This window comes from Rissa tridactyla, chromosome 5 (assembly GCF_028500815.1).
Source record: "Rissa tridactyla isolate bRisTri1 chromosome 5, bRisTri1.patW.cur.20221130, whole genome shotgun sequence".
In the NCBI taxonomy this organism is placed as follows: domain Eukaryota; kingdom Metazoa; phylum Chordata; class Aves; order Charadriiformes; family Laridae; genus Rissa; species Rissa tridactyla.
The window spans coordinates 1,892,740-1,917,669 of NC_071470.1; the positions used below are offsets into that span (position 1 = coordinate 1,892,740).

General features: G+C 38.5%; 1 protein-coding gene across 2 annotated transcripts in view; it reads right to left on the reverse strand.

Annotated features, from left to right (window-relative positions):
• Positions 1-24,930, reverse strand: part of GLRA3 (glycine receptor alpha 3) — an 84,434-nt gene that overhangs the window by 23,188 nt on the left and 36,316 nt on the right. For both annotated transcript variants that reach the window (XM_054203906.1, XM_054203907.1), the window contains 2 exons: positions 13,700-13,923; positions 10,684-10,766 (listed from right to left, as the gene is read on the reverse strand). In XM_054203906.1, coding sequence (XP_054059881.1) covers positions 10,684-10,766; positions 13,700-13,923 — 307 coding nt within the window. The remainder of the gene's footprint in view (positions 1-10,683; positions 10,767-13,699; positions 13,924-24,930) is intronic.

A 24,930-nucleotide genomic window follows, 5' to 3' on the forward strand; every position in this document is an offset into this window, starting at 1 on the left:
ATACATATATGAACGTTATTCAGTCATAATGCCCTGGTATGCTGACCTCAAATCTGAGGCACACTTCATTCGTTCTGATCTGTCTGAGTTGAATGAACTTAAAAGCTAAGAATCGGTGTCTATAAATTTAAAACTGTTTTCAACACCTCCCCTTGCTTCTGGATTCTTGATGTTTCCCTGGTGGAGTACCTTCACACAAGGTATTCACGGGCGCTCAGCCTGACCGCTGCTTTCCTTTGGTATTTTGTTGGGGCTCTATGAATATGCTAAAAATGGGACCATACCCTTTTAAACAAGTATTTAATTAAGATCAGACGTTACTCAAGTCATTTCAAGCATAGATTAACTGTGCAAGGAAACGCTTATTTTTCTGTCTTATTGAATGCATGACACTCTGTAAACGCAGTCTCAAAATTCACTATTAAATGCCATAAACGATGAAAAATCAGAACTATAGGTCTTATCAAACTTTGCATGAATTCAGACAAAAAGCAGTTGTGTGTAAAGCAGATTATCAGTTGAAGCATGTAGATTATGGCCAGAAGTGATATCTCCCGCGTAAAACTCATTGAACTGACAAGAAACAACTGCTGTGTCAAAATGGATTTCACTAAATCAGATTCATTCATCTCTAATGCATGCTTTTAATTTTGATTATCTACCCTGCCCGCTAATTCTTTTGTAGTGCAATCTATTAAAATCTATGTAGTGTTAAGGGATATGGTGTAAGGGAGAACTTTGTAGAGTGGAGATGATGGTTGGACTCGATGGTCTTTTCCAACCTAAATGATTCTGTGATTCTATGATAAAAACAATAGCGGTGTATGCAAAATGCTGATGTAGTCATTCATTTTTATCATGTTTACGTTTTAAATACCTAAATATAGCTTTAGCTAGATTCAATGCTCTAACTTCAGTTTTGTAAATCAGCATCATAGTTATAAAGTAAATGTGTCTTAAAATATAGAGGAGCTTAATAGAGATGTGAGTTTATGTTATACCAAAAGAATTTAAATTAGTAGATTGTATATCACATTTCCACTAGTTATGTTAAATTAAATCAATTTAAGTTAAATGTCTATTAAAATTAAGGCCCTTTATTAAATGTGACATACATAGTCCAATCAAACGTGTGCGTTGAATTAGGGGGCTAAGAGCACAGCAAGTATCAAAAGTGTAGGGAGCTTTGGTAAAGAAAATTTGAAAGCCTCAAGGGCAGAGTGTTCTTTTTTTATTTTTATATTTAGGATCCTAGAATCGCTAATCATAGAAGACTACAGTGTTAGAATTTTGCGGATAACTTTAAAATTCTGATACCGCTGCCTGAGTTCAATGGGACTGCACAGCCCTTTCCTGAATATGTGTTGCAGTCTGAGCCCTACATTTGTGAAATGGAAATGATTAGATGCTGCAAGAAAGAAGATTTGAAATACACTGTGTATATTTTCCAATTGGCCTATGTGATAAAATACCAGAGCAGCTGTATTCCATGATGCGGTTATTCCCACTTAAGAACTGTTATACCCTCAGATCACCTTCTCGGCAAACTCTGGGCTTGAAATGCCTTTATTCTTGTAAGAACTGCACTGAAATATGTAGTAGTTATACAGAACAAGACATTTCTCTTTACGGATTCTAAGGGATAAGGAAGACACCGGTGTCTTTATTGTGCTGTTAGGTCCATAAATACTGAATCCACAGAAACTACTTGGCCCAATCTAGGACCCTGAGTTTGAGGAAGTAGAGGAACCAATTCACAACAACATCCTAGAATGAGGAATCCCATCCCTTGTAGCTTTTCAAGTTCAAATTCACACCTATAGAAGCCCTCTCTGCCCGATGATACCTGTTTCTAGGTTCTCCTCCTTACATTTGCTTGCCACAGAAGCCCGTGCCAAATGTTAATGGGCTGATGAGTTTTGCAGTGTATTTATATTTTTTTAGATTTTCAAAAATAGCAGAGACAACACTTAATCACATTTCCTAAGCTTCTAACGTTTCTATCAGCAGGGCACTGTATTTTGTCTAGGAAAATTATTTCAGTGGCCTTCTACTCAACTCTGAGAATGTAGAAAGAGATGACCCAAAGCCAAATCAGAAGAGTGTTTTTATCAATTACACGTAACCTTAAATGTTTATTAACTCTGCTTATAGAGGTACGGCGCTTATTCTGTAGTGGACATTAGTGCTTAGCTCTTCAATCCTGACTTCTTCTTGGATAAGATGTAAGATTGTTTCTCCCTCTGCTTTGCTTTCATTATATTCTGCTTTCCATGGGAAACGTGGTGTGTGTGCCTGAAGGGAGTCCCAGTCTATGTCCGGGAAAAAATACCCTGTGAATCTATTTCTGAGCACGCCTGCCTTCCAGGGTAAATTTTTGCTACGTAATGGTTATTCCTATTTGTAAATTCTTGCTGTTCACTCTTACTATATGGTCTCTCTTGCTGCTGCTTTGTGAGCAGAAGAGAAATATCTCTTGTTTGCATTTGCTGCAGCCCAGCATGATACTCAGTCTCTCGCTAAAAAGGAATTTTTCTTTTTTGACTATGAGGTGGGTTTGGTGACTATTATAAATTGCTGCCAGACACTTTTATTAATGGTGATTGGGAAATGCAGTCTTATGAAGGAAAGTCCTAGTGGCTACTTTTTAGTGTTGAAAAAAGGACAGTCAGTTCACTGGCCTGGTTAGTATACGAGGGAGCAGCTCACTCTTTCATTCATGGTAGAAAAAGTGACCCCTTAATACTACAGAAATAGCTGAAAGCAATGGAAGCTACCCTCTCTGTAGTGGTCTGCAGGACCAAGCCAACCTCAACTAAATCAGGTGGATTAGTAAGGACTTCTGTCGCTGAAATGTGGTGTACCAGGGTTTGGGTTTGCAGGGCGTAAATGCTTGAAGGTTGAGAAAGGAAGCAGAGATGCCAAATTTTGTGTGTTACAGGATGTAAACCAGCTGCTGTGGCTGAAGCAGAGAGCAGTTTGCAATGTATTTGTTGTCTGGCTACGGTCCAGGTGTTTTCTCTTCCTTAATTCTATAAAGATACTACTAATCATACAAAATCTAAGCGGTGTCATTGTAGAACTGGAAAGGACAGAAAAACCACATTGTTATGTTGAACAGCGGTATTGCGAAGTTACGAGACTGGTTAAGCTGCATTAATACTGCCTCTATTAACCCGAAGTCTGAGGTCTTGCACATCTGTAATGCAAAAGCAGATGATAAATTGTTGGTAATTATATGTCAAGGCTATCATCCCAGGAGGAGGAGGTTGCCAGAGGGAGTATTTCTCAGGAAAAATGTGTGTGTGCATGGCACAGTAGCCTCTCAGCAAAATCTCTCTTTAAAGAGACAACTCATTTTTAGGAGCCTGAAGTCATTGCAGGTAATTAGCTAGTGAAGCATGTGCTGGCAGACTGAGACCTCCGCCTGAGATGAATACGAGGAACTGGCAAAATAAGTAGAATTTAGAAGTAACTGGCAGTGTAGAGGGCCTGAAACAATTGGGAAAGTTGGGTTTGGCCTGCAGAAGTTTTTCTTTAGAAAAATGGTCCATCACAGAGCTGGTGATAATGGTGAAAAAATGAAAGTAAAACTCTGTGATCACACTTACGGAGAGAGGAGGTGGAAAAAATTAGGCATTGGATGAGGAGTGGTTGTCAGGACTCATGCTTGGAACAGCTGATGCAGGGTTTTGAATGTCTGGATATCAAATAAAATGAAACTATAGTGATAGACTGTTTAATTGATCTAATCTATGCAAAACTCTTTGGCAATAGGTGGACAAAACAGACATATAAACTCTAGCCTTTAGACAGTGCTGAAAATTGTCTGGCTAGAATGAATAATTTCAGCATGTTCAATTAAAGGTTGCAGGAAAAATTTCAGGGAAAAAGAATGTGAGCCTTCTGAAATATTTCTAAGTAGCAACAGCAACTACAGTGTCTGGAAAAGAGAAACCCAAACTTTTCCCTTGGTCTCGCTCATCTTTCCCAGAAAATCTTATCTTTTCAAAAATGGTGTTGACAAGTTGTTATCAACACCCACATGAGGTCCCTGAAAGAAAAAAAAAAAAAGATTGTATCCGTGGATTTTTTTTTTTAAAACAGTCATTAATCTTAGTAATAAATATAACCTTTTCATTAATCCAATTTTGAAAATATAGGAACAAAATCCACTGTAAATGAATAGGGTTCTACAAAACCCACATCAGTCCTCATGACTCTCTAGAACTTATTGGAACCAAGCTATTGATATCAGTTTTATACATGCATGCTAAGTGTATGAAGATTTTGTTTTAGCTAATTCAGTATCAGCTGTAGGCATTAGAAGCCCATAATCTCATAGGCAGAACTGTGGGCATCCAACAAGTTTGTCCTGAAGAATTATTGAAGTGTCTTTTAAGTATTAAGATCTCTTCTTCAGGCTGTCCAAGGACTACACCATTACAGAAAAACAAAGTTTGTTATTCAGGGCAAGCAATTCCCCTGTACCCTCAGAGATAGCACACTTTTGAACCACAATTGCCTCCACAATTCCAAGAGATCCTCTTTGTTCACTGCAGCTTGAAAGTCTTATTTGCTGAGTTCTTTCCTTTTAACCACCCTTACAGTACCATTCCAAGCCGTGAAAGATAGTTTTTGAGCAATCTTGTGATCCAGCTGAATGCCAATATATCTTGTAAATTTTCTACATGGCACTGGCCCAGGTTGCCCAGAGAGGGGGTGGAGGCCCCATCCCTGGAGACGTTCAAGGCCAGGCTGGATGAGACTCTGAGCAACCTGATCTAGTTGAAGATGTCCCTGCTACTGCAGGGGGGTTGGACTAGATGAGCTTTAGAGGTCCCTTCCAACCCAACACAGTCAATGATTCTACTCATTCAGTTTTATTCCAGGAAGGCCGTGCTTCCCTTGTGTCATTTAACGCTATCTACAGGCATATTAAAACCTGACTCTTTTCCTCTTGTTCAATAAACAAAGACATGAATGGCATGAAACAACTGAGCTGAATATCTAGCATTTTTGTACAAGAGAGTTTGGTTCGACAAAGAATTTCTTTTATAGTTCTTTTAATCCCAGTGATTTACCTAAATTCTGTTCTAATTTCTTAAATGTTTAGTAAGGTACAAGTCCAAGAGTAACATTGGACTTATTCATCAAACCGAGCTGTTCTTTAGGTATCCAGCCGAGGCAAGGACTACAGTCATGATGACTAGAGTTATTTCACTATCCCTCTGTTACGCATCCCAACAGTGTCCCTCCAGGGCAGGCTGCCTGCACGTTACTGGTCTTAGAACATGGCAGAGGTTTGAATTGTGCCCTAAATTCCAAGCAACATAACAGGGGGAAGTTCTGACAGAGCTAACCAATCTGGTTTTTGGCTTGAGGTTAGAATAAATTCTTCTAATATACATTACATACTAAAAACATTAGCTTCAGAAATGAACTGTGATGCATTTCAAGGCTAAGTTTATGCGGAGGTCCAAGAAAGCGGGATTTTATTCTATGTACTTCTGAGTCGCTTTGCAAAGGCTCTGCCCCTTGCACTGGCCTCTAAGTCTTTCTGATGGAATCTCTCCCTTGGGAGTTACAGGTTTATCCTTCTTAGCCTGAATTTCAGAGACGAATAACATCTTGGGCCCAGCCTGCTACCACATCCCTCAAACCTAATATTCCTTGCTGAAGCCTATAGATTTTCAGCTGTCGTTTTTATATGAGTTTCTGTGGGTTCAGCAGCAGCTGTGCAGTTATTGCCGCCCTTTCCTCCGGTGTTGGTCGGGAGCTGAAGACCAGAAACGTCTACCTCTTCGTATCTGTGTGTCAGGTCTGACTTCAGACAGGCAGGGTGGGCTGAGTACCCGTCTGCGGAGTAGAAACCGTAGGATGGGTTGTTGATAATCTTTGTGCTACTGAAATGGAAAAGAGGGATGGTTTCCACACGTTCCGGCACAGGTGGGCATTGACCCAGTGTGTCCATAATTTCTGCCACTCAGGTGGACACTTGAGGTTCTCTGGCTTATAAGGAATACACTGCAGTCCCGCTATCTTTCTGATGGTGTCTTTGCGCTGCTGTGGGAAGGGAACAACGCGCACATCATTTTCGGTAGTGCAGTAGCCTGTACTGCAGAAGCCGGTTTACAGATCCCCCCATTGGCACAATCTCCAATTTAGAGACCGGAAGAAAGAAATTGTATTCTTCAGGTAACAGCATCATGTAGTACCGAGTGAACTTTCTCTAAAAAACCAAAAGATCAGAGCATGATTGCTCAGAAAGACTAAAAAGCCTCCATAAATCAGAAGGGGGAAAAAAAAAAGCCTTTGTTTAATTCATTAAGAGAGACAGTATGCATAAAAATAAAATTATGATGTGAACAGGTGCTTTCTCCCTTACATATATTCTCCTTTCATAACTGAGTTAGTCTTTGAAAATTCAGGAATATTGAATGTCACATAAAGTTATAATTGTGATAGATGAATAAAGGAATGCTGAGAGATAAAAGTGAAACTTAAAAAAGGGACAGACAACAAGCTCTAGCACATGAAAGAAAAATATTTCTTTCCTGGGAGACAGGCTGCAGAAATAAATATGTATCTAGCTGACATTTCTTTGTATCTTATTCAAGCAGAATAAAACTAAAATTATCTCACATGCCCATAGGCTGCCCTGGTGTAAGGCATAGAAATGTAGAAGGGATTATTTCATATGTGCATTTTCATTTGCTTCCTTTCTAAGATACAAAAGCAGCTCATTCTAGTTGCTGAGAAATCATTTGGTAAAATAAATCCTTTAAAAATAGAAGGCATTTCCACTTAAATATTTTTCAGACGCTTCATGATGTAAGTGAAGTACTTTAACCAGAGGCAAATCCAGCTGCTTAGACTGACCTTGGAAAAAACTTTACACGAGGTGGCTAAAAATAAAAATATCATTTGGGAAGAAAAGCTATACATGAATTTTCCTCTTAGATCTTTCTACGCTGGAGCAACAGTATCAATATTAAAGGAAAGGATCTAGTATTAAACAAAATTGTTATTTTATAGCAGAGGTAAAATCTATGATCTGTCCTTTATAAGTAACTGTCAACCTTTCTTACAACCTGGTGGTAAGATGAGTGAGAAAAAGATGAGCGATTTGGTAGAAACAGTCTAATTTGCTTAGCGACACATGCAGGAGCAAGGCTTGAAGACCAGATACTGTGAGAGAAATGTGCCTTGTGAATTCATAATTGTACAACGTCCTACCCAACTTGGCTCTCAGTGGAGAAACCAGCAATGATGATGCCTTTCAAAAGGAACACCTGGAAGCGTGGCTGCTGCTGTTTTGCTCCTCCAACCACGCTGGGCTTTGTAACACAGCCTGATGAGCAGATCGTTTACGCAGGACATGAGAGGACTGTCTTCTCAGTTAGGAAGCCCCACGTCTTCCACTTCCCCAGACGGCGCATTAGCCACTAGGGTTGGTACTTTGGTCCCCCTGTTTGGGTTGTCTCACTGGGCACCAAGAAATGCGGGCTGGCCAGCCACAGCAGAGTGTGGCACTGTGGCCTAGAAATTAGAGCTGCTTGGATGGATCCAGGGTCTCGGGGTTATGTCAGTTCTTACCTCAGGACATTTGATATGAACCCTGGGAAAATGCTAAATGCACCCGTCCTCCTTTTTTCTTCTATAATTTTAAAGAGAACTGGATGCCTGTTCTTAGCCAAAGACTCTGGAATTTGGATGTTTCTCCTCACCTTTTCTTAAGTTTTGGAAACTGGTTGGAGTTCAGACTCACAGAAAACTTTTTTTTTTTTTTTTGCCTAGTTACTCTCCTATCCAGCTTGTAGACATTTTTTGTGACTCTTCCAAGGTGTCTATTTCCCTTCCTGTTCGTCCTGTATAGAGAAACTGGGGTTGGGCAGGTGCGTTCCTGCTCTTGAAGGTCTGGGAGCTTGGAGTTCATGTCACTACTCCTCTCTTCTTTGGATCTGTCCCAGAGAAATTCCTTATGGTTTCAGGGAACTGCTGTCATGTTCTTGCAAACCCAACTAGTTATTCTGCCATCAGAAGCGTAGGTCTGGCCAGAACTGCAAAATTTTCTGCCTCAGGCCAGAAACTTTGCCCATCGTCTCTATTTTTCAATGCCTGGAGTTACAGGTAAAATAGAATTAAACAAGGCGATCTGGGTAAAAGCTTTATTACTTGTAATTTCCTTATGAAATCAGATTTGATCTTTCTCTCCAACTAGAAGATTTTGAAGTGCTCATTTGTATTTTGTTCAGCTCCTCTTTTGTGAGCATTGCCTCTCTCCGCTCTGCGGATGTGCAGCAGGGAATTTACTCTCACTGAACAGAATGATTAAAAACAAGACTTCAGTGAAAAATGTTCTGCTGGAAAATGCAGTAGAACATCTACAGTGTTATTCAACCGATAAGTGTTGGTTCCCTACAGTGCGGTTTGTGGGAACTGTGAGCTCCTGCCGGGTTTCTCTACAGCAAGAGAGACGCCTGTTTGTTCAGGAGCACTCAGTTGTCGTGTGACCTGTCCTCGCAAGGGCTAGAGAAGAGAGGAAACACAAAGCTGAGTTTTATGAAGTTGTTAAAGCAACAATTTCATAACTTTTTAAACACTTTTTAAAAAGAAAATAATTATACCTTTTGCTTGTTCAAACAATATGATACTTTCTGTTTGAAGAATAATTGTATATAGTGAATATACCTGCCATCTGGATGTACTCTTGATACGACTGCCTCGTATTTAGTCACACTAATTATAAAGGTGACATAGGTTATTAGTAGGATTATGGGGTTTTTTTGCTTAAATGATGAATGTATAATATTGCCCTAAATTCCTTGACATTTGCAGCAAATAACTACCTCTCGGTTTTAGTCAGGAAAATTTCTGCTGTCAGATTCAGCCATTAAAAGCCCACTTTATAATATTACCATCTGTCCGCTGTAATGAAAGATACACCTGGCTTTCATATCCACCCTGCAATTTTTTGTAAAAGCCTACCATTACCCTTACAACCACCAGCTCTCACGTACTGACTGACAGATAATTACCTCCCCTTTCTCTTAGATGCTACTTCTCTTCAGTAAAAGAAGAAAGAAACCAAGAAATACTTTAATCAAATTATGTGTGTTGTGTTTCTGACCTGTAAGATATTTCAGATAATCCAGTATTTTCATTCTATATGCAGAAAATTATTTTATGAAATATTTTACTCATTGGTCCTAAAACTGTAAATATAGATATGACATTAAGACGGATTCTTATAATTTATCTGTTTTTTCTCTGTCATGAATTGTCACAAACTTGATTGCTGGAATCTTTCAAAGAATGCTTTACTTTATTTTATTTTTATTCTTCGCATCATTAGGAGGATCTTTCTGCTAGGAATCTTTTCCAAAGCCCCCTCATTTTAAGGGGAAAAGGGAATTCCCAAATACTTCGTATCACAAGGTCTTTCTGTGTGCGTGCCTTGAAATGGCAAAGCTGCTGGATGCTGCCCATCTTCTTCTACGTTCTAAGACAGGCATCAATGGAGACAAGTACCGTATATGATGGGTTGCCAATTCGCTTTCACGTAAAGAATATTGCTGTTAACTGAAAGATAATTCTGCAAAACCTGCCTTGTCTAAGCTGGTTTTACCTTCTCCTCTGCTCTCCTCAGGATATTGGTGTATAATGCAGATAGGGCTTTATGAAGAGATTATTTAAAACACATGGGGTTGTAATTTCGCTTTTTCCATTTAAATTCTAGTGTAACACCATGTTTGGTCAAATTGCTAGACCTTCTCTGTGCTAGAAAGCTATCAGATCTTTTTTTCTTTCTGTGTTTTGCTGGGTGTTTTCAATGTCAAGCTATCTGGGCAACTATAAATTCCTTTACATCCGGAGTCTTTGGAAGATGCTACAAATTTTTCCAGTGTTATGGTTGATGACCCGATAATGATCGCATTTTATCCTTAGCTAGATGATGCCTTGTGTAGATGACTTCCTCCTCATAACGCAAGGGCTGTACAGCCCTTCCCAAGATTTTCTGGGTTTTTTTCCACTGATCCAAGGTGCCGCCCCAGTTGAGGGGGTGAGGACTGCGTAAGTGGCGTACCCTATGTAGGGATATCTAACTTCTATGGTTCTCCCTTGTAGTAAACTCTTTCCCTAATCCCTGTTAGGGTGATTAGGTAGAAGCTACAGGTACATGTCTATAACATGTAGGCAGGAATATGGAGAGCAGGGGCTCAGTAGGTATCATCTCATTTCCAGCTTTTAGGTACACCGAGTTATTACCAATTTCAGGATATTCATATAAATCACTTCCTTAAATTATTCTCATGTTTCTTTTATGCTGTCCCAAACTACTGTCCCCCTGTATGTGTGAACACAGGGAAGACTTAATGGTGAATCCCAGTATTAATAAATTTTCCATAAAGGTAAACTGGCACTGGCTACTTAAGTTTAGCTGTAACTTTAGATTTATGCAAACCTTGATTTTTTTTTTTTTTTTTTTCAGTACAAGTAAGGATGGAAGATTCTTTTCCTTTGAAAAACCACGTATATTTCACAGATTCTCTTGATAAAATAGAGGATTCTTTTTCGAAAATTTGTTCTTCTGCCACTGCAAGGAGTCTTCCTATCTCCTGCATAGCTGCTGCAATCCCGACAAAAGCATTTATAGGATAATACATTACGCAAACTTACAGCTTTCCAGCTGCATTATACATGTTTGCACATCCATTGGGAAATTTTTGAGATCCATCGGACAGGACAGTATTAAAGTCAATCTGAAAGAACAAAAAAAAAAGTATTAAAAAATATACCACAAAAATGCCATAGAACCGCACAGGAAGAATGCATGAAAACACCGGAAGTCAGTAGAAATAGAAGAAAATACGTTTTTTCCTTAGAAAGCTCTCAATAGGGATGTATATTAGCTGAACCCATTTCACTCACTTGGCCTAGTATGACAATGTGGAAAAAAATTATTAAAGACTTTCAGAAAAACAAATTTTTCAGTAGGTTTGCCTAACTTTATGAGAAGTCTAAAGGAATGCAACAACAGCATGCTTTCTGGTGCTACAGCAGAACTATTGTACTGTTACAGTATTTCAAATCCTTCACATAAAATTTACCCAGATTTGCAAGAATCTCATAACAGATGTCAGCTGCAAATCATGGCGGCAAGGTAATTTATGTGTTATTGTCCTAAAATTAGGTGCTCAAATTGTCAACACAAAGGTTTAAGATAACATTTTCTGATACTGATGGTAGACTGAAATACACCCGTAATTTTGAACTGCAGCTGTGTTTCACATTAGTCCTGATACTTCCTGTGAAATCCTTTGCAACCTATAGGCAGAAAAAGTATTTCTACATTTTATATCAATACAATAACTTATCTTTAGGGTGATATTTTTCAGAGGAATGAGAAAGAAGAATATAAGAAGTAAAGGCACATGTTTTCCCTCGTGGCCATGTTCAGGTACCCATTCACCATTCAGGGTCACGACTGTACCTTTCTTCTTGCTAGAAAATAGCTTGCATGAAAACGCTTCCCTATATTCATCGATCAGTTCAGTTGATAGAATGTTCCCCAAAAACCCGAGGGGCTTGAGTTCAATTCCTTACACATATGGCTTTTCTAGAACAGCAATGCTCTAATCCTCCTCTCTTAAACCCATTCCTCTGGTTTTGGTGTTTTGGCTAAAGGGCAGGAGGTGCCAAGTATGGCTGTATAGTTCTTTTACCCTATTTTTTTCTCCTCTCCAAAACTTCTTGGTTCTTTGCTATAACTTCTGTTTAGCCTACCAGTGATTGAGCTGCAGAGGGAAAGTCCGAGGAGGGGCCTCAGACTCAGGCCCTATTCCCATGCTACCAAAAATGATTCCAAATGCAAAATCTGACTAGTAGGTTAGTAACACGGCAAGTCGTTTCAGAGAAGTGGCACCTGGACTTTACTTTGTGCTTCAGTAAATATTTTAGTATTTTATTAATTAAGTATTCATTGAATCAGGAACGGGAACCTTCTTGTTATTTTCTTGTCTGAATTGTTCAACACAATTAGGGAAGGAGGAGACATTGGGGAATGAAAGGAAAAAGCAAATTTATAACTCTTTTTTTTTTTTTTCTTTTAATATCAGCACATTAGCAATTAGCATGTCTCCCCTGACTCAAATTCACATAACAACTAGATGCCAATTATATGATTTTAGATGTTTCCGAAATTGTAATAGTTCTTAATTACATCATGGCAACACAAACTTTCTAGCTCTACACGAAACACAGGAGCTACCCGGCATCTGCTTTCATCACAATCAATGTTTGCTTTTATAGATTAATATTATAATATTTCTGATGTTTGGTTTTTTCCCCCCATTGATGTGGCCGTGAACTTTGAATTCTGTTGAAGCTGCAACTCAAACTTGCTGCAGTTTGGTGGTGCCTACACTCTGCGTTGTACATACCTGGAGGGAGTAGGGCGAGGAGGAGGAGTTACTTGGTTAGAGTGGGACAACCACCAGTGCCTCTCGGGGTGACTCAGACAGTCTGGAGAGAATCGATTTAGATTTGCTTTCTACTTGGGTCCGCAGAAGGAACCCTTTTTACCTGCTTTCCATCTGTTTCAAGTGACAGAATGTGTGTTGTGACACTGAAGAGTGATTATGTTCACAGATGGGCAGAGTAACCTCCTGTTGGATACGAAATGCTTATAGGAATTTTAACCCAACGCTTTCTCCCTGTGTAAGCTCGGCAAGACGCTGCCCACTTGCAGTGGAAGGAGGGAGGAAGGGGACTCCCTTGCCACTGATACATCCACACAACTCACAAATATTTTCTTTTTCTCTTAGTATAAAAACTGTTTTACGGATTCCTGATGCTTCTTCAAAAAGTCCGATTACCCATTAATGTGGTGTCGTAACGGCATGCAAAGCAAAACACTAAGTGGGCAGGAGGTGTATTTATTTTGAAAATTGTAACGGTTTGCACAAATATGTCGCTGTATTAATACCAAATCTAATGGGGCATTACTATACTTACATCCAATGTGTTTCTCATTAGATCAGTTTTTTAAAGGTAGTGGTAAAATGCCTACGGATGTCTGTATTGATAAAAGGAAAGTGAGGAGAAAAGAATTAAGATAACTAGATTCTGTCAATACTTATGATTGCTGCTTACAGCTTTTTAAACCTTTTCAAAAGTTTATTTTTCACTTTTCTCTCCATCTCCGGCAGTAAGTGAACTATGTTTTAAATGTCGTGCTTGCTCAAAGAGGTCATGTTTTCACGTTGAAGTGCAACTGCAATATCCAAATAGGTGAAAAAGAAATAATGTTGGGTTGCCATGACATGGGAGGCTACAGCATGTGAAACTCATACATAGGCCAGTTTAGATTATAATTATAACTAGATTATAATACTCCAGGATTATTTACTCTGTCCTTGCTCCTCTAGGCTCAGTATCTGTACTTCAGAATGGGAAATATACTTTTATTATTTTTACTGTGTGCATGCCTAATGAGGGATCATTTTTATTTTAGTATTAACAATGATCAGGAACGATGATAAAGTTCTTCATTCAAAACTCACTGCTTTAGTGATAGTTCTGCACGACTAGCAACTGAAGATACCTGTTAGCAATTCTTAGGTACAATTTTGAGCTTCTGAATGAAAAAAAATTGTATTGAAAAATGAAAAAAACCTTTTGATTAGAGACTCACCTGATGGAATAAAGTACATTTCCATTTTTGAAAATTCGCAACAACTTATTATCTGTCGTAACTTCATGAAAGTTGGCACCTTTTTCATTAGCAAAGAACAAATCAGGTTTCCAAATTGAATCCAGCATGGATGGATCTAAGTCTAGAGAGTCATCTGGATATTCGCTGTACGCGAGGCGTGGATCATTCCAATTCTGACGGAGAAAGATGTTCACTCGGTAATCCTGCATGAAAGAGAAAACAAGCAAAGCTTTATCAAGCATAGGGATTTAGCTTTTATTTCATTTCTTAGCCATGTAATCCCCTGTCCATCTGTGGATGACAAAAGAATTACTTAGCTGAATGCCAGCATGATACCTATTTGTATCAGTGGGGACACAATGGATAAGAATAAAGATGCATTTCAGGGTAATTGAAAAAGTCCCAAGCTAAGGAAATCCAGCCTCCACGTACAGTTCATATAGCTTCATACAACTCTACCCCTACAGCACCTTTGTCTTGAAATCAAAATGAGAGAAGCAATAAAAAGAGTTTTACGGAGTTACCTTTTTCCACCCAGCTCCTGGCGGGGACGTTCCCACTTCCCTCTCTTAGGCAGTGAGAAGCTGTCCAACTGTAAGGGAAGTTAAATTCATTTCTTCTTTCTCTCTCTAATCCTTACATATTTTAGACCCATCGCTTAGACTTCCTGTGCCTCAGGAAAATTTTTGAGCCATAACTTGCCATACAGCCGTCTGAGAAGGACACATGTTCCTCCTCTGCTTAAACATAGTGGAGATCATACGAGTCCTTACAAAAAATTAGCTTAGGTACAAGTGGAGTCACCTGAATTCCTACAGACAGCCCTGTCTTAATCACGGGGGCTTTTACAGAAAAGATGAGTGGAGGACTTCAAACTTCTGGAAGTCATTTTGGAGTCGTATATACTCCTTATCAGAGAAAATGTCGTATTTATGGCTGCACACTTTCTTAAAAATTTACCACTCTGAAAGATTAAAATATTTGTTTTTAAATAAAAGTATTAGCATCTCATTACATTATGTCTAGAACTGAGAGAACTGAGCATAAGGACATAGGGACTATGCTTTTATTGGCCGTAATACAATTTTCCTCATTCTTTACACTACTGCACTAATGGAAGAAGATAAAAATAAAATAGAAAGAAAGACATGTTAGGTGCAGAGGGGAAAGGGGAGCTGATTATCAGAGCTTACGTGACACTTCTGAATATAGTAGCAGTAAATAACCACTTTTTGTTGTTATAAAAGACAATGAAAATTAATTTTAAAAAGGAAACTTTTTTGAGTCAGAACAGGAAAAAAGGTGTTCAAGACTGAGCAATACAATTTGGCCAATAACTGTGTGTTGCAGTTATTAGTGGTTAGAATAACTAGTTAAAACCCCACTGGTGTAGAAATTGTGGCTACTGTTAAAATTCCAGTGTCCTATCAATATTTGCTCTTATGAAACTTGGAACATGCGGCCATACGGTTGTGAGGATCATGCCAACAGACAGAAAAAAGGACAACAGGAACCTCAATATTCAACATTTACTCATGCAAAATGGTTTTTTATACCTTCAGCATTCTGCTGTTTTGGTCAATTTAGGGTAGCCAAACAGCCTAAAAACATGTTTACCAAGCATTTGTTGGTTGATAATCAGAAAATACTGCATATCATATAGAGAAAGTCCCAGCAGATGTTTTTTTATTAATGTAACCTTATAAATTTTAAAGACAAAACCAGTAAGTGGAAAACTACACCTGGAGAAGGAAATTAATTCAGATTTTTGTTTTCAGCAGGCATGAAAAAGGCTGCCTGGCCAAATGGAAGCACGTAACATTAAACGCCAGGTGGAAAGAGCATAGGATTTCCTAATAAATTGGGTTTTTAATAAATTGTTAATTAATTTGTTAACCTCCCTTTCAGAAAAGGACTTAAAGAAATTTCACTTCTTTTTCAACGGGGCTAGTGGCAGCCTCAAGACAAGTAAAAAGTTCTGATGAGAAGGTGTTGGTATTATTCATAATTAGCACCATGGTGTGACGAAACGAGAGCCGGGGATTTGTACTTTAGAGATGTAGAAACAAGTTGCTTTTTTGGGTTTTTTTTGGTTTTGGTTTTTTTTTTCTCCCCTGAATTAAGCCAAAACTCTTAGACAAACCTCAGTGGTCATAGAACTGAGCTTTTCGTGTCTCCCATACAGCAAGAAGGCATAATCATAAAATCATTTTGATTGGAAGAGACCTTTCAGGTCATCAAGTCCAACCATTAAGCTAAAACTGCCAAGTCCACCACTACCCCGTGTCCCTCAGCACCACGTGTGCCTGGCTTTTAAATCCCTCCAGGGATGGCGACTCCACCACTGCCCTGGGCAGCCTCTTCCAATGCTTGACAACACTCTGGTGTAGAATTTTTTCCTAATGTTCAATTTAAACTTTAAATTTTACTGATTTAAATTTTTTCCAGCTTTTAAGACGAAAAAAACCCTACTTATATGTTTCATTGAAGCAAATGAAACTGTTTTTCATTGTTCTCTCCCCTGAAAAGTCTGACCTAAATTGGCTCTTGTTATTCACTAAAAAAATGCCTAATCTATTGAAAAAGATACAGAAAGAGATACATCTGACTGCTATTGTATGAAGGACAAGTATTCATTGTCTCAGTTTATACTTACACATTGTGACCATAAGGCTTAGCTGCTTTTAACAAGTAGGGTTGTTCGATGCGAACACAGAGTCCAGAATTAAATTGCCAGAATTGACCAGTTTTCCTACAAGGGGAATCCTGTTCTCATGTGCTACTTGCCTGGAGGGGTGACTCCTAACTCAAATAACTCTGTGCTGGGGAGGTTTCTTAAGGGGAGAGAGAAATAATCATTTACGTTGTGGTGGCTTCCACAGCCACTTCTGTAACATCAAGGCTGCTGTTTTCGGACCCCGCTTCTGCGGAATGAGATCGCTCGATGCGTCGACGCTTGATCCACTCTCACAGAATCACAGAATGGCTAGAGTTGGAAGGGACCTTAAAGATCATCTGGTAACAACACCTCCCTGCCCTGGGCAGGGACACCTCCCACCAGCCCAGGTTGCTCCAAGCCCCGTCCAACCTGGCCTTGAACCCCTCCAGGGATGGGGCAGCCACAGCTTCTCTGGGCAACCCATTGTCTTTTGAAACCCTTGGCCACAGGGCGAGGATCAGGATAATGTTCGTGTACTTCATAGGGCTCAAGAAAATAGAAATTGGGAGATCAAGTGATTATTCTTTGTTGTCCATGCTCAGGCTGAGGCCATTATGGACTGCAGTACTAACATTTTAATTAGTAATTTCCAGCACACAGTGAAATCTAAAATACTTACAGAATATGTTGATTCCTTCTTCATTAGGCTGATACAGCTAAAGCTATATTTGGATAGCATACAGAATATGCCTAGATGCTTTATGGAAACTTTTGCACAAATCCTCAAGATATTAACTGCCTAACTCTCACTGGTTTCTTTAATGCATTTTTAATATGTGCTGTATGTGGAATCCTAGATCTGAGAGACAGATATAAAAGCAAATTTCCAAAATATGTCCTTCATTTGAACATTGCGTATCACCTGCTCTCATAATTTTTGAATGCTGTCATTTGAACCAGATCATCAATTTTTCATGCATAAATGAATAAGCTTCCAGAACTCAACTGTTACAATTCCAAATAATATTATAATTTTGACTACTATATCCATCTAAGTGAAACCTAGACTTGTCTTTTGCATAATGTAGCCAAATGATTTTTGCTTTATTTGTTCTAACTCACTGTAAAATTTTAACATGGGTATCTTACGGTCTTTCCAAGAACACCACTAAGAGTAAATTTAAAGGCGCTCTGAGAAATATTGTTCTTTTCAAGAATTTTTTTTAAAATCTGGTAACTACAGCCTATTACCCACTATGGTGTTGTAATGAAGGCTGGATACAATCCTCTGTTCCTACGAAGGTATCTCAGACATACTGGAAAGAGCTGCTCACGTGAAGGCTCAAGTGAGGAATGAAAATTAGCTGGCTGGTCTGGAGTAACAGCGAGGCAGGACTAGAGAGAACTGCCGGAGTCATGAGGGGAACGGGGACGGCTTTAAATGGCTTAAGTAGATGTTACAAGGGAGAGAAATATGTCTCGGGAAGAATAAGGGAATCCTGGTCTAAAAAAGTAACCAATGTCTTGAAGAGCCACTTCAAAGTAAGTATAACTCTGTAACGAGAGTGGGCTATTTGTTTTATTGAATTTGTTTATCGCCCCGTAGGGAATGAGACTATTTGGTCATACAGTTGTGTGGGTGTTATCATTCTTCTCGCTCTCTGCCCTCACCCCCCCAAAAAAAAATTATCGGGTGTTCAGTTGCTAGTGAAATAGTATTAGTAGTTCATGGTTCAGCACAACGTCCTTGGTACACCAACCATAAAATGAATGCTGTAGAGCACATGTCACTTCATTTTCCGTTTTTTTTTCTTGGGTAAATGAAAAACATATTTCACCTTTGTTCTACAGAACATTGTGTTTGTCTTATGCTTTTTATCTTCAATATACTTTGACTTCTTAATCTTGATGTAATTTGTTAAATAGGACGCTTTTAACAGGCTAATTAAAAGCCCTTAGGAATTTTACCTTTAATATTTTTATTTTGATATAATACTGGTGAAAAAAAGTTACACTTAAGACTAACTCCACAACTGGAATATAAAATAGAAAACTAAGCAGAAAATGGTTATTTTCTGAACTGGATGAGTGCTGCACAGTCCAGTATAGTACTATAAACTTGGTGTTGCTATGGAACAGAAGTAAAAACATAATGCTAACTTTTTTATTTTACAATTTCTAAGATGAATTCTCCCCTTGTAACATATGCTTTCCTGGTTTACCATAGCTACAATTAATTTTTTATTTTATTTTAGAAAACCATGAGAGAAAATTTCACAAAAAGGGAAGGGCGATTTTGGATTTTGTTCTACTAGCACAAAGCTAGTACCAGGGGGGGACTGGATGGATACAGGTTGTCATAGTTATCTTCTCTCTTGGGTTTGCTTTCCTGGTCTCACTGCTGTACACGAAAAGCTACTATGTTACAGAACACATTCATAATTTTAATTTTTACTGGTGAGATTTTCTAAAGTTGCTGTCTCATTCTCTGAAAAATATGCAACTTGACATGCTTTTTATTGCCGCCTTGATTAGTATAATTAGTCAGGATGCCCTGTGTCATATTAGTACTTTGTGATAATAACAACTCTCTCTTAAATTTGTTCACTGGCCGTAAGAACTATGGCTGCGCTTTAGGTAACACAATCACTTTGGGTAAATTGATGGAGTTCCGTTAGTTTTGCTTTACGTACCTGAAAATTTCAGACTGGACCAAAAGCTATCCCGCATATTTCAATATGCCTTTGATGAAATTTCCCTAGTATAGAAACTCAAGGATTTAAATTGAAGCAAACCCCTCAAAGAGGTAAGTCAGTTTGCATGCAGGTTACCTGTGTCATTGCAAAATCAAAGCGGGAGAAGACCCTTGAAATTCACACTGACATTTAAGAAATGTAAATGAAATCTGTGTAATCTGATGGATTCCCTCTATTTCCTCATGCTTAACAGTTGGAATTCCATGATTACTGAGATTATTTATGGTGAAGCCTCATCTTTAGTCATGCATGTTCAGAAAAGGAATATATAGAAGAAGGATGATCTAGAACGGGACAGGGTAGCCAGTTCTGTGAGAACAGACAGAAAAGTTTGATTTCTTTAAACCGGTAATACAAAGGACTTGTATTATGACTTGATTGATGACTTGATTGCAACCCATAACTATATCAAAGGACAAATACTGGAGGGAGAAAACATTCTAAATCTAAAGACAAGAACATTCTTAATTATCAATAAATTTAGACTGGACTAAAATGGCTCATTCTTTGGCTCATCACGTGTCCTGGTTTGAGGTAAAACACCATGCTAATAAACATTGGTGATCTTTTCACTGACATGATTTATTATTGCAAATAAGGGACTTATCTTTATTTTTTATCACATCTTTGCACTATTACAGGTCTGAACTGCAGCATGGATAGTGCATATATCTATGTTATATGGCAGTTCAATTAATGAGTGGGGAAAAAAAATGCAACAGACTCCATGCTCCACCATTAACTGCAACACATTAATCTGTCAGAGATTTACCATAGCAGCTGAAGAGAAATTTAAATTGATTGCTGAGTACGTAACTTTAATTGACACCCCAAATCTGTGTCAGAGTAACAAGATTTGACTAATGCCAAACATCCCTAAGAACACGCTTTTCTGTACTGCATGGCTGTAGGGCATTCCTTACAAGAAGCAATGTAGATACGCTCTTGATTACGGTAAAGAGTTTGTCTGACTCTCAGAATCCTTCCCGGTGATCTGTCCCTGGATAATTCCACAGGTGGAAGCTCTCTTTCCAGAACTGATTTTGTCAGTGGGTAAAACTTAAAGGTGATTTTATTGTTCTTGCTGTGGAATTACACAGTCCATGGGAGCAACTGCAGTAATGCAGTAAAAAGAACTTTGTGAATTTTCTGAAGGATTCCTCCCTCAGAAAGGAATGTCTTCATCGATGGGCCTTAGGAGAAAGCCTCTTGCAATTTTGCTTTCTAATCCTGTGAGTCTTGCAATTTTATTGTATAAGGACGAGTATGCGGTTCCACGCATGAAGACATGGGAAACTTTCCTGTCTAGTCCTGCCTCAAGTCAGTTGGCTAAACACTTTGTTGGTGATCAGGATCTCTCGAGTTGAGCCCTTGTGGGCTGAGGATGAGCCTGTTCGGTTCCTGGATACTAGACTAGTTTGAAATGTTGGTTTCTTTTTCCCCTTCCATCAAGTAGGATAGGCCAGATGGTTTGGGGATTTGGGTGAGGGCTAACTTGCCTCTCATCTCAGGAAGTTTTAGGAAATTGTTTGAGCTATTCAGAAAAGATTTTTGATGGTTTTTGAATGAAATGTCCTCTCTTTCCTTGTCCACGGATGTATAAAAGCAGATTTTAAAGTGTTCATTAATATTTTTAATCTTTTTGGTTTGTTTGGTTTGAGTTTGGTTTTGTTTGTTTGTTTGTTTGTTTTTTAATACTTCTGAACCACTAGGTAGCCAGGTGGGTGTCCTGTGAATAGTTTTAAAATGTTATTTAAATTTTGCCTAATTCCTTTGCAGTGTTTGACTCCAATTAGTGCCCAGCAATAATCATATTGAAGTCAATGGCACTAGAATGAACTTGGCAAAGAACTAGCTAAAACTAGGAATTGAAAATTTCTACCTGTAATATCAGATATCTCAGATTCCGTTACAAAATCAAAATTCAGAGTTCAGCAAGCAAGTATATATACTACTTGTGTACCAAGTTCTCTTCCCGGGTGTGTCACCTGCTTTCATAACCTTGGATTCAGAAGTGGTGTAGCCTCTGTTAACATTCTACTTGGGACACACGAATGTCGCTTGCTGCCTTTCCTTCTGGGTTGAGTAATATCTCATTTCCCATCCCTGCTAATGGTTTGGAGGATGAGAACTGCTCTGTCACTACTCCAGTTCAGTCTTTCCCTTACTGAAAGTATGGGGACACTTACAGGATGCTTATTAGTACAGAGCTATCAGTCTTTGTCATGCAATCCACAACTAAAAAAAGAATGTATTAATAGTTTCTGTGAGGACTCCTTGATTTTTAGCTTCTGACTCCCTTGTCTTTATTACAAAACATTCAAAATCTGTTGAACTCAAAAGTGTGCTACAAAATCTGCTTATTTTCCATGGGATTTAGGATCGAAACATTACAAAATGGTTTAGTCAATTGTACTGTTGGGTTTTTTTTCTGTTTTATTATCAGTAGCAAAGGCTGGATTTTAGTTTCTGTGCTCACAAACAATCATCATATCAAAAGTCAAAGCTAGTTAATATCTAGGATGTTTACTTTTAAAAAAAATAATCAAACACAGTACTTACTGTATAATAACATTTGTCACAGCTCTTACTGCATGTCCTAGAATATTTATTAATTGAAGATTGCATATACTACTTCCATTCTTAATGGAAGTTGTGTGTTCCCAGCTCCTAATGCATTACACTAAAACCACATTTTGCAACTTGTTCAATGTAATTGCTTTTTTAAGCTTTAGCTCAGGGGCTTTTAACATGTTTGCACTTTCAAGCAGTAGTATAAGGGATTAGATGAAAATGGACATGACAGTTACATGAACAAACATCATGCACTAAGCCTCTGTCTTCGTTGATCTTTGCCTTGTTCTCAGTTGACAAAAGATTCTGGGTATTTTTCTGCAGACAAATGATGTGTCCCTGAAGATGCTCTTGCTGTAGCAGCAGGAGGCATTTCTTGCTAAGTGAAAAGCTGGGTTTTTCTGAGATTATTCATTTGTTCAGATGAATTTTTGGTGCTGTATATTCCATGTTGTTATTAGTACATTTTCTGTGTTAGCACTTAGAATATGACTGGTTTCGATGGGTGACTGAATGGGCTCATAGTAGAAATCTTTATTGAAAACATGTATTTGAAATCATCTTCTGTTTCATCTCCTCAGGAAAATATAACCAAATTAATAAGACATGAATTTGGGAATTCCACACTAACTTTCCTTGCAGCCTTTCTCATGTTGGTAGGTAACTATGACATTATCTAGAATAAGGTGAAAAGGGTAAAATAAAAGGTAAAGCTGAACCAGCTCAAGTCCAGAAGCAGGGTCTGCTAACTCCAGTAGCTTAAATATCTGCTACAATGGGCTGTGGGAAGGGATATATCTCTAACTTTAAACAAACTTGACTAGATTTGAATTGTCTTTAAATTTATTGGTAGGCATAAAGCACACCAAGAAGTGTGTCAAGAAAATCATGTTGTTTTGGAGGTTCTACACTGATGCCATGGCAACACATAAAAGTTAATGTGGATTTGAAGCGTACCAGTGCTGAGGAGAAAGGGAACAATTTGTTTGTCTGCACGAAGACATCTAGTGGCATTTGAAAAGCCCTAAGATATTCTGCCTTTCAGCTGCTGGTTCAAACAGACGCACATCTCCTGCAATCCTATGATATGTCTACCAGCCCTAGACAACCCAGAGACTCTTAGGGATTATTAAGGCCATCTCTAAAAACACTGAGTGCACTTCAGGCAGCAAAATAAAACTTGAACAGGCACGAACTCCATTCAGTATCCATTTGCTGACCTGCTCCTTTGATGAAGAAATTTGTGAACTGGCGCATGTGGGTCTAGAGGAGTAGCAAGGGAGAAAGAAGAAATGTCAAGTTCATGGGCTTCCGCTAGGTCCGTGATGAAGGGGATGGAGATAGAGGTTACTCATTGAAAAGCCAACCTTATTTTGATAGATCTCAATTACCGTGGTTTGTAATACTACAGTCATACCAGAACACTAGTCACAGGCCCAAATCTGAAATATTTTCCCTACATATTGCTAAGCTGGAAAACGGCCTCGTTACACTGTAAGTTCTTGTATAAATATTTAAAAATTAGAGTAAAATTATCCAAAATGAATGAAAGACTTAAGCAGTGTAAAGTATAGACATATGCTTTGAAAAGTGTTGTTATATATATGTATTATATAATATATATAATATATATTATATCAAAGCATGCAAATTACACATTTTATATGTTCAGTTTTCTGAAACTGTAGACTAGCCAGTTTCATAACGTTCACAAAAATAAGGAAAAACTTGTTGCAAAAGAGGGAACTAATAAAGACTGACTAGAAACATCAAATTTTCAGTACTCTATCCGTTCAATCCTACTAGAAGTCAAGTAGCTAAACCCTCATTCAATTTAAATCTATAAAAGAAGGTAGAGCAACTAAAAAGAAGATTGTGAGAGATCCCACATATTGGAGCACGCAATGTCTGTAGATGGAAAGCAGACTAGAAATCTTCTTTAACTAATCCTGTTATGCCAATAAATTAGCTTTCATATGTTCCTATACATTTACATTTTGGAAATCTATTACCTGAAAAAGAAATCTAGTGATTGAAAGATCAGGCAACGTAAAGACTGCTCATTTTTTAAAGAAAGTGAATAAATCCAGATTCCCCAGAAGTGCTTTTGAAGATTATTGTTTTATTATTAAAAACAAGTAAAGAATAGTGAATACATTCTTTTTCTCAGTTACATGTATTCAATATACTCATTTTTAATTCACCTTCAATATCTTCATGATTGTGATAAAATTGATCGATATTTTTTCCCACTGGCTCCCAGTATCTGACAAGAAAGGCCTTGAGGAGGTAGCTGGCTGTCTTTTTCCGGGAAAGGAAGATATGGAATTAAATTTGCTCCCAGGCTTTGATCATGTTTTGTAGAGGCTTGCCAAGAGATGACAATCTGTAGATGCCCGTCTGGAGACACCTGCCTGGGGGATGTAGATGGGAGGGTGGTGCCTCCCGGGTGCGATGGTGAACTACCCGCAGGTGCAAAGGAAAGGGCTTGGGAGTGAGAGAAGGTGCAGAACCCAGCAGGGTCCTGCTGAGGTGGTGAATGAGACACATTCTGAAGTCATATTTTGTGCTGTTGAAGAAACCAATAGTTTTAGAATCATAGAATCTTCATGGTTGGAAAGGACCTTTGAGATCATCAAGTCCAACCATACACACACCAAAAAAACCCCCCACAAACAAACAAGCTCTCTGCCACTAGAGCATGCCCTGAAGTGCCACATCTGGACGTTTCTTAAACACCTCTAGGGATGGTGACTCAACCCCCTCCCTGGGCAGGCTGTTCCAGTGCCTGACCGCTCTTTCAGTAAAGTAATTCTTCCTAATGTCTAACCTAAACCTCCCCTGCCGCAGCTTCAGACCATTTCCTCTGGTCCTGATATTACAATCTAGAAGGGTTTAGTGGGGGTGGGTGGAAATAAAAGAGATCTGGCACCTTTGTTATAATGCCAGTAATGACATAGGGAGGGGTATGTCAGTAAAAATGTGTATCAGCCCACACCTTGCCCCGATTGTATCAGCTTTAAAGAAAATAAAAGCCTGAATCACGGTCTCATAATACATCTTGTTCTAGCAGCTGTTAATGAGCATATTTGACAGCATGCTGTGTATTCTCTTCGGAAAAGGAAAATGGCTATGTAGAAAACAGATTCTTACAAGCTCTTTTGATAAATTGTATAATTTTACTGTTTAATTTTAAAGTATTCTAAAATGGTTTAAACTTT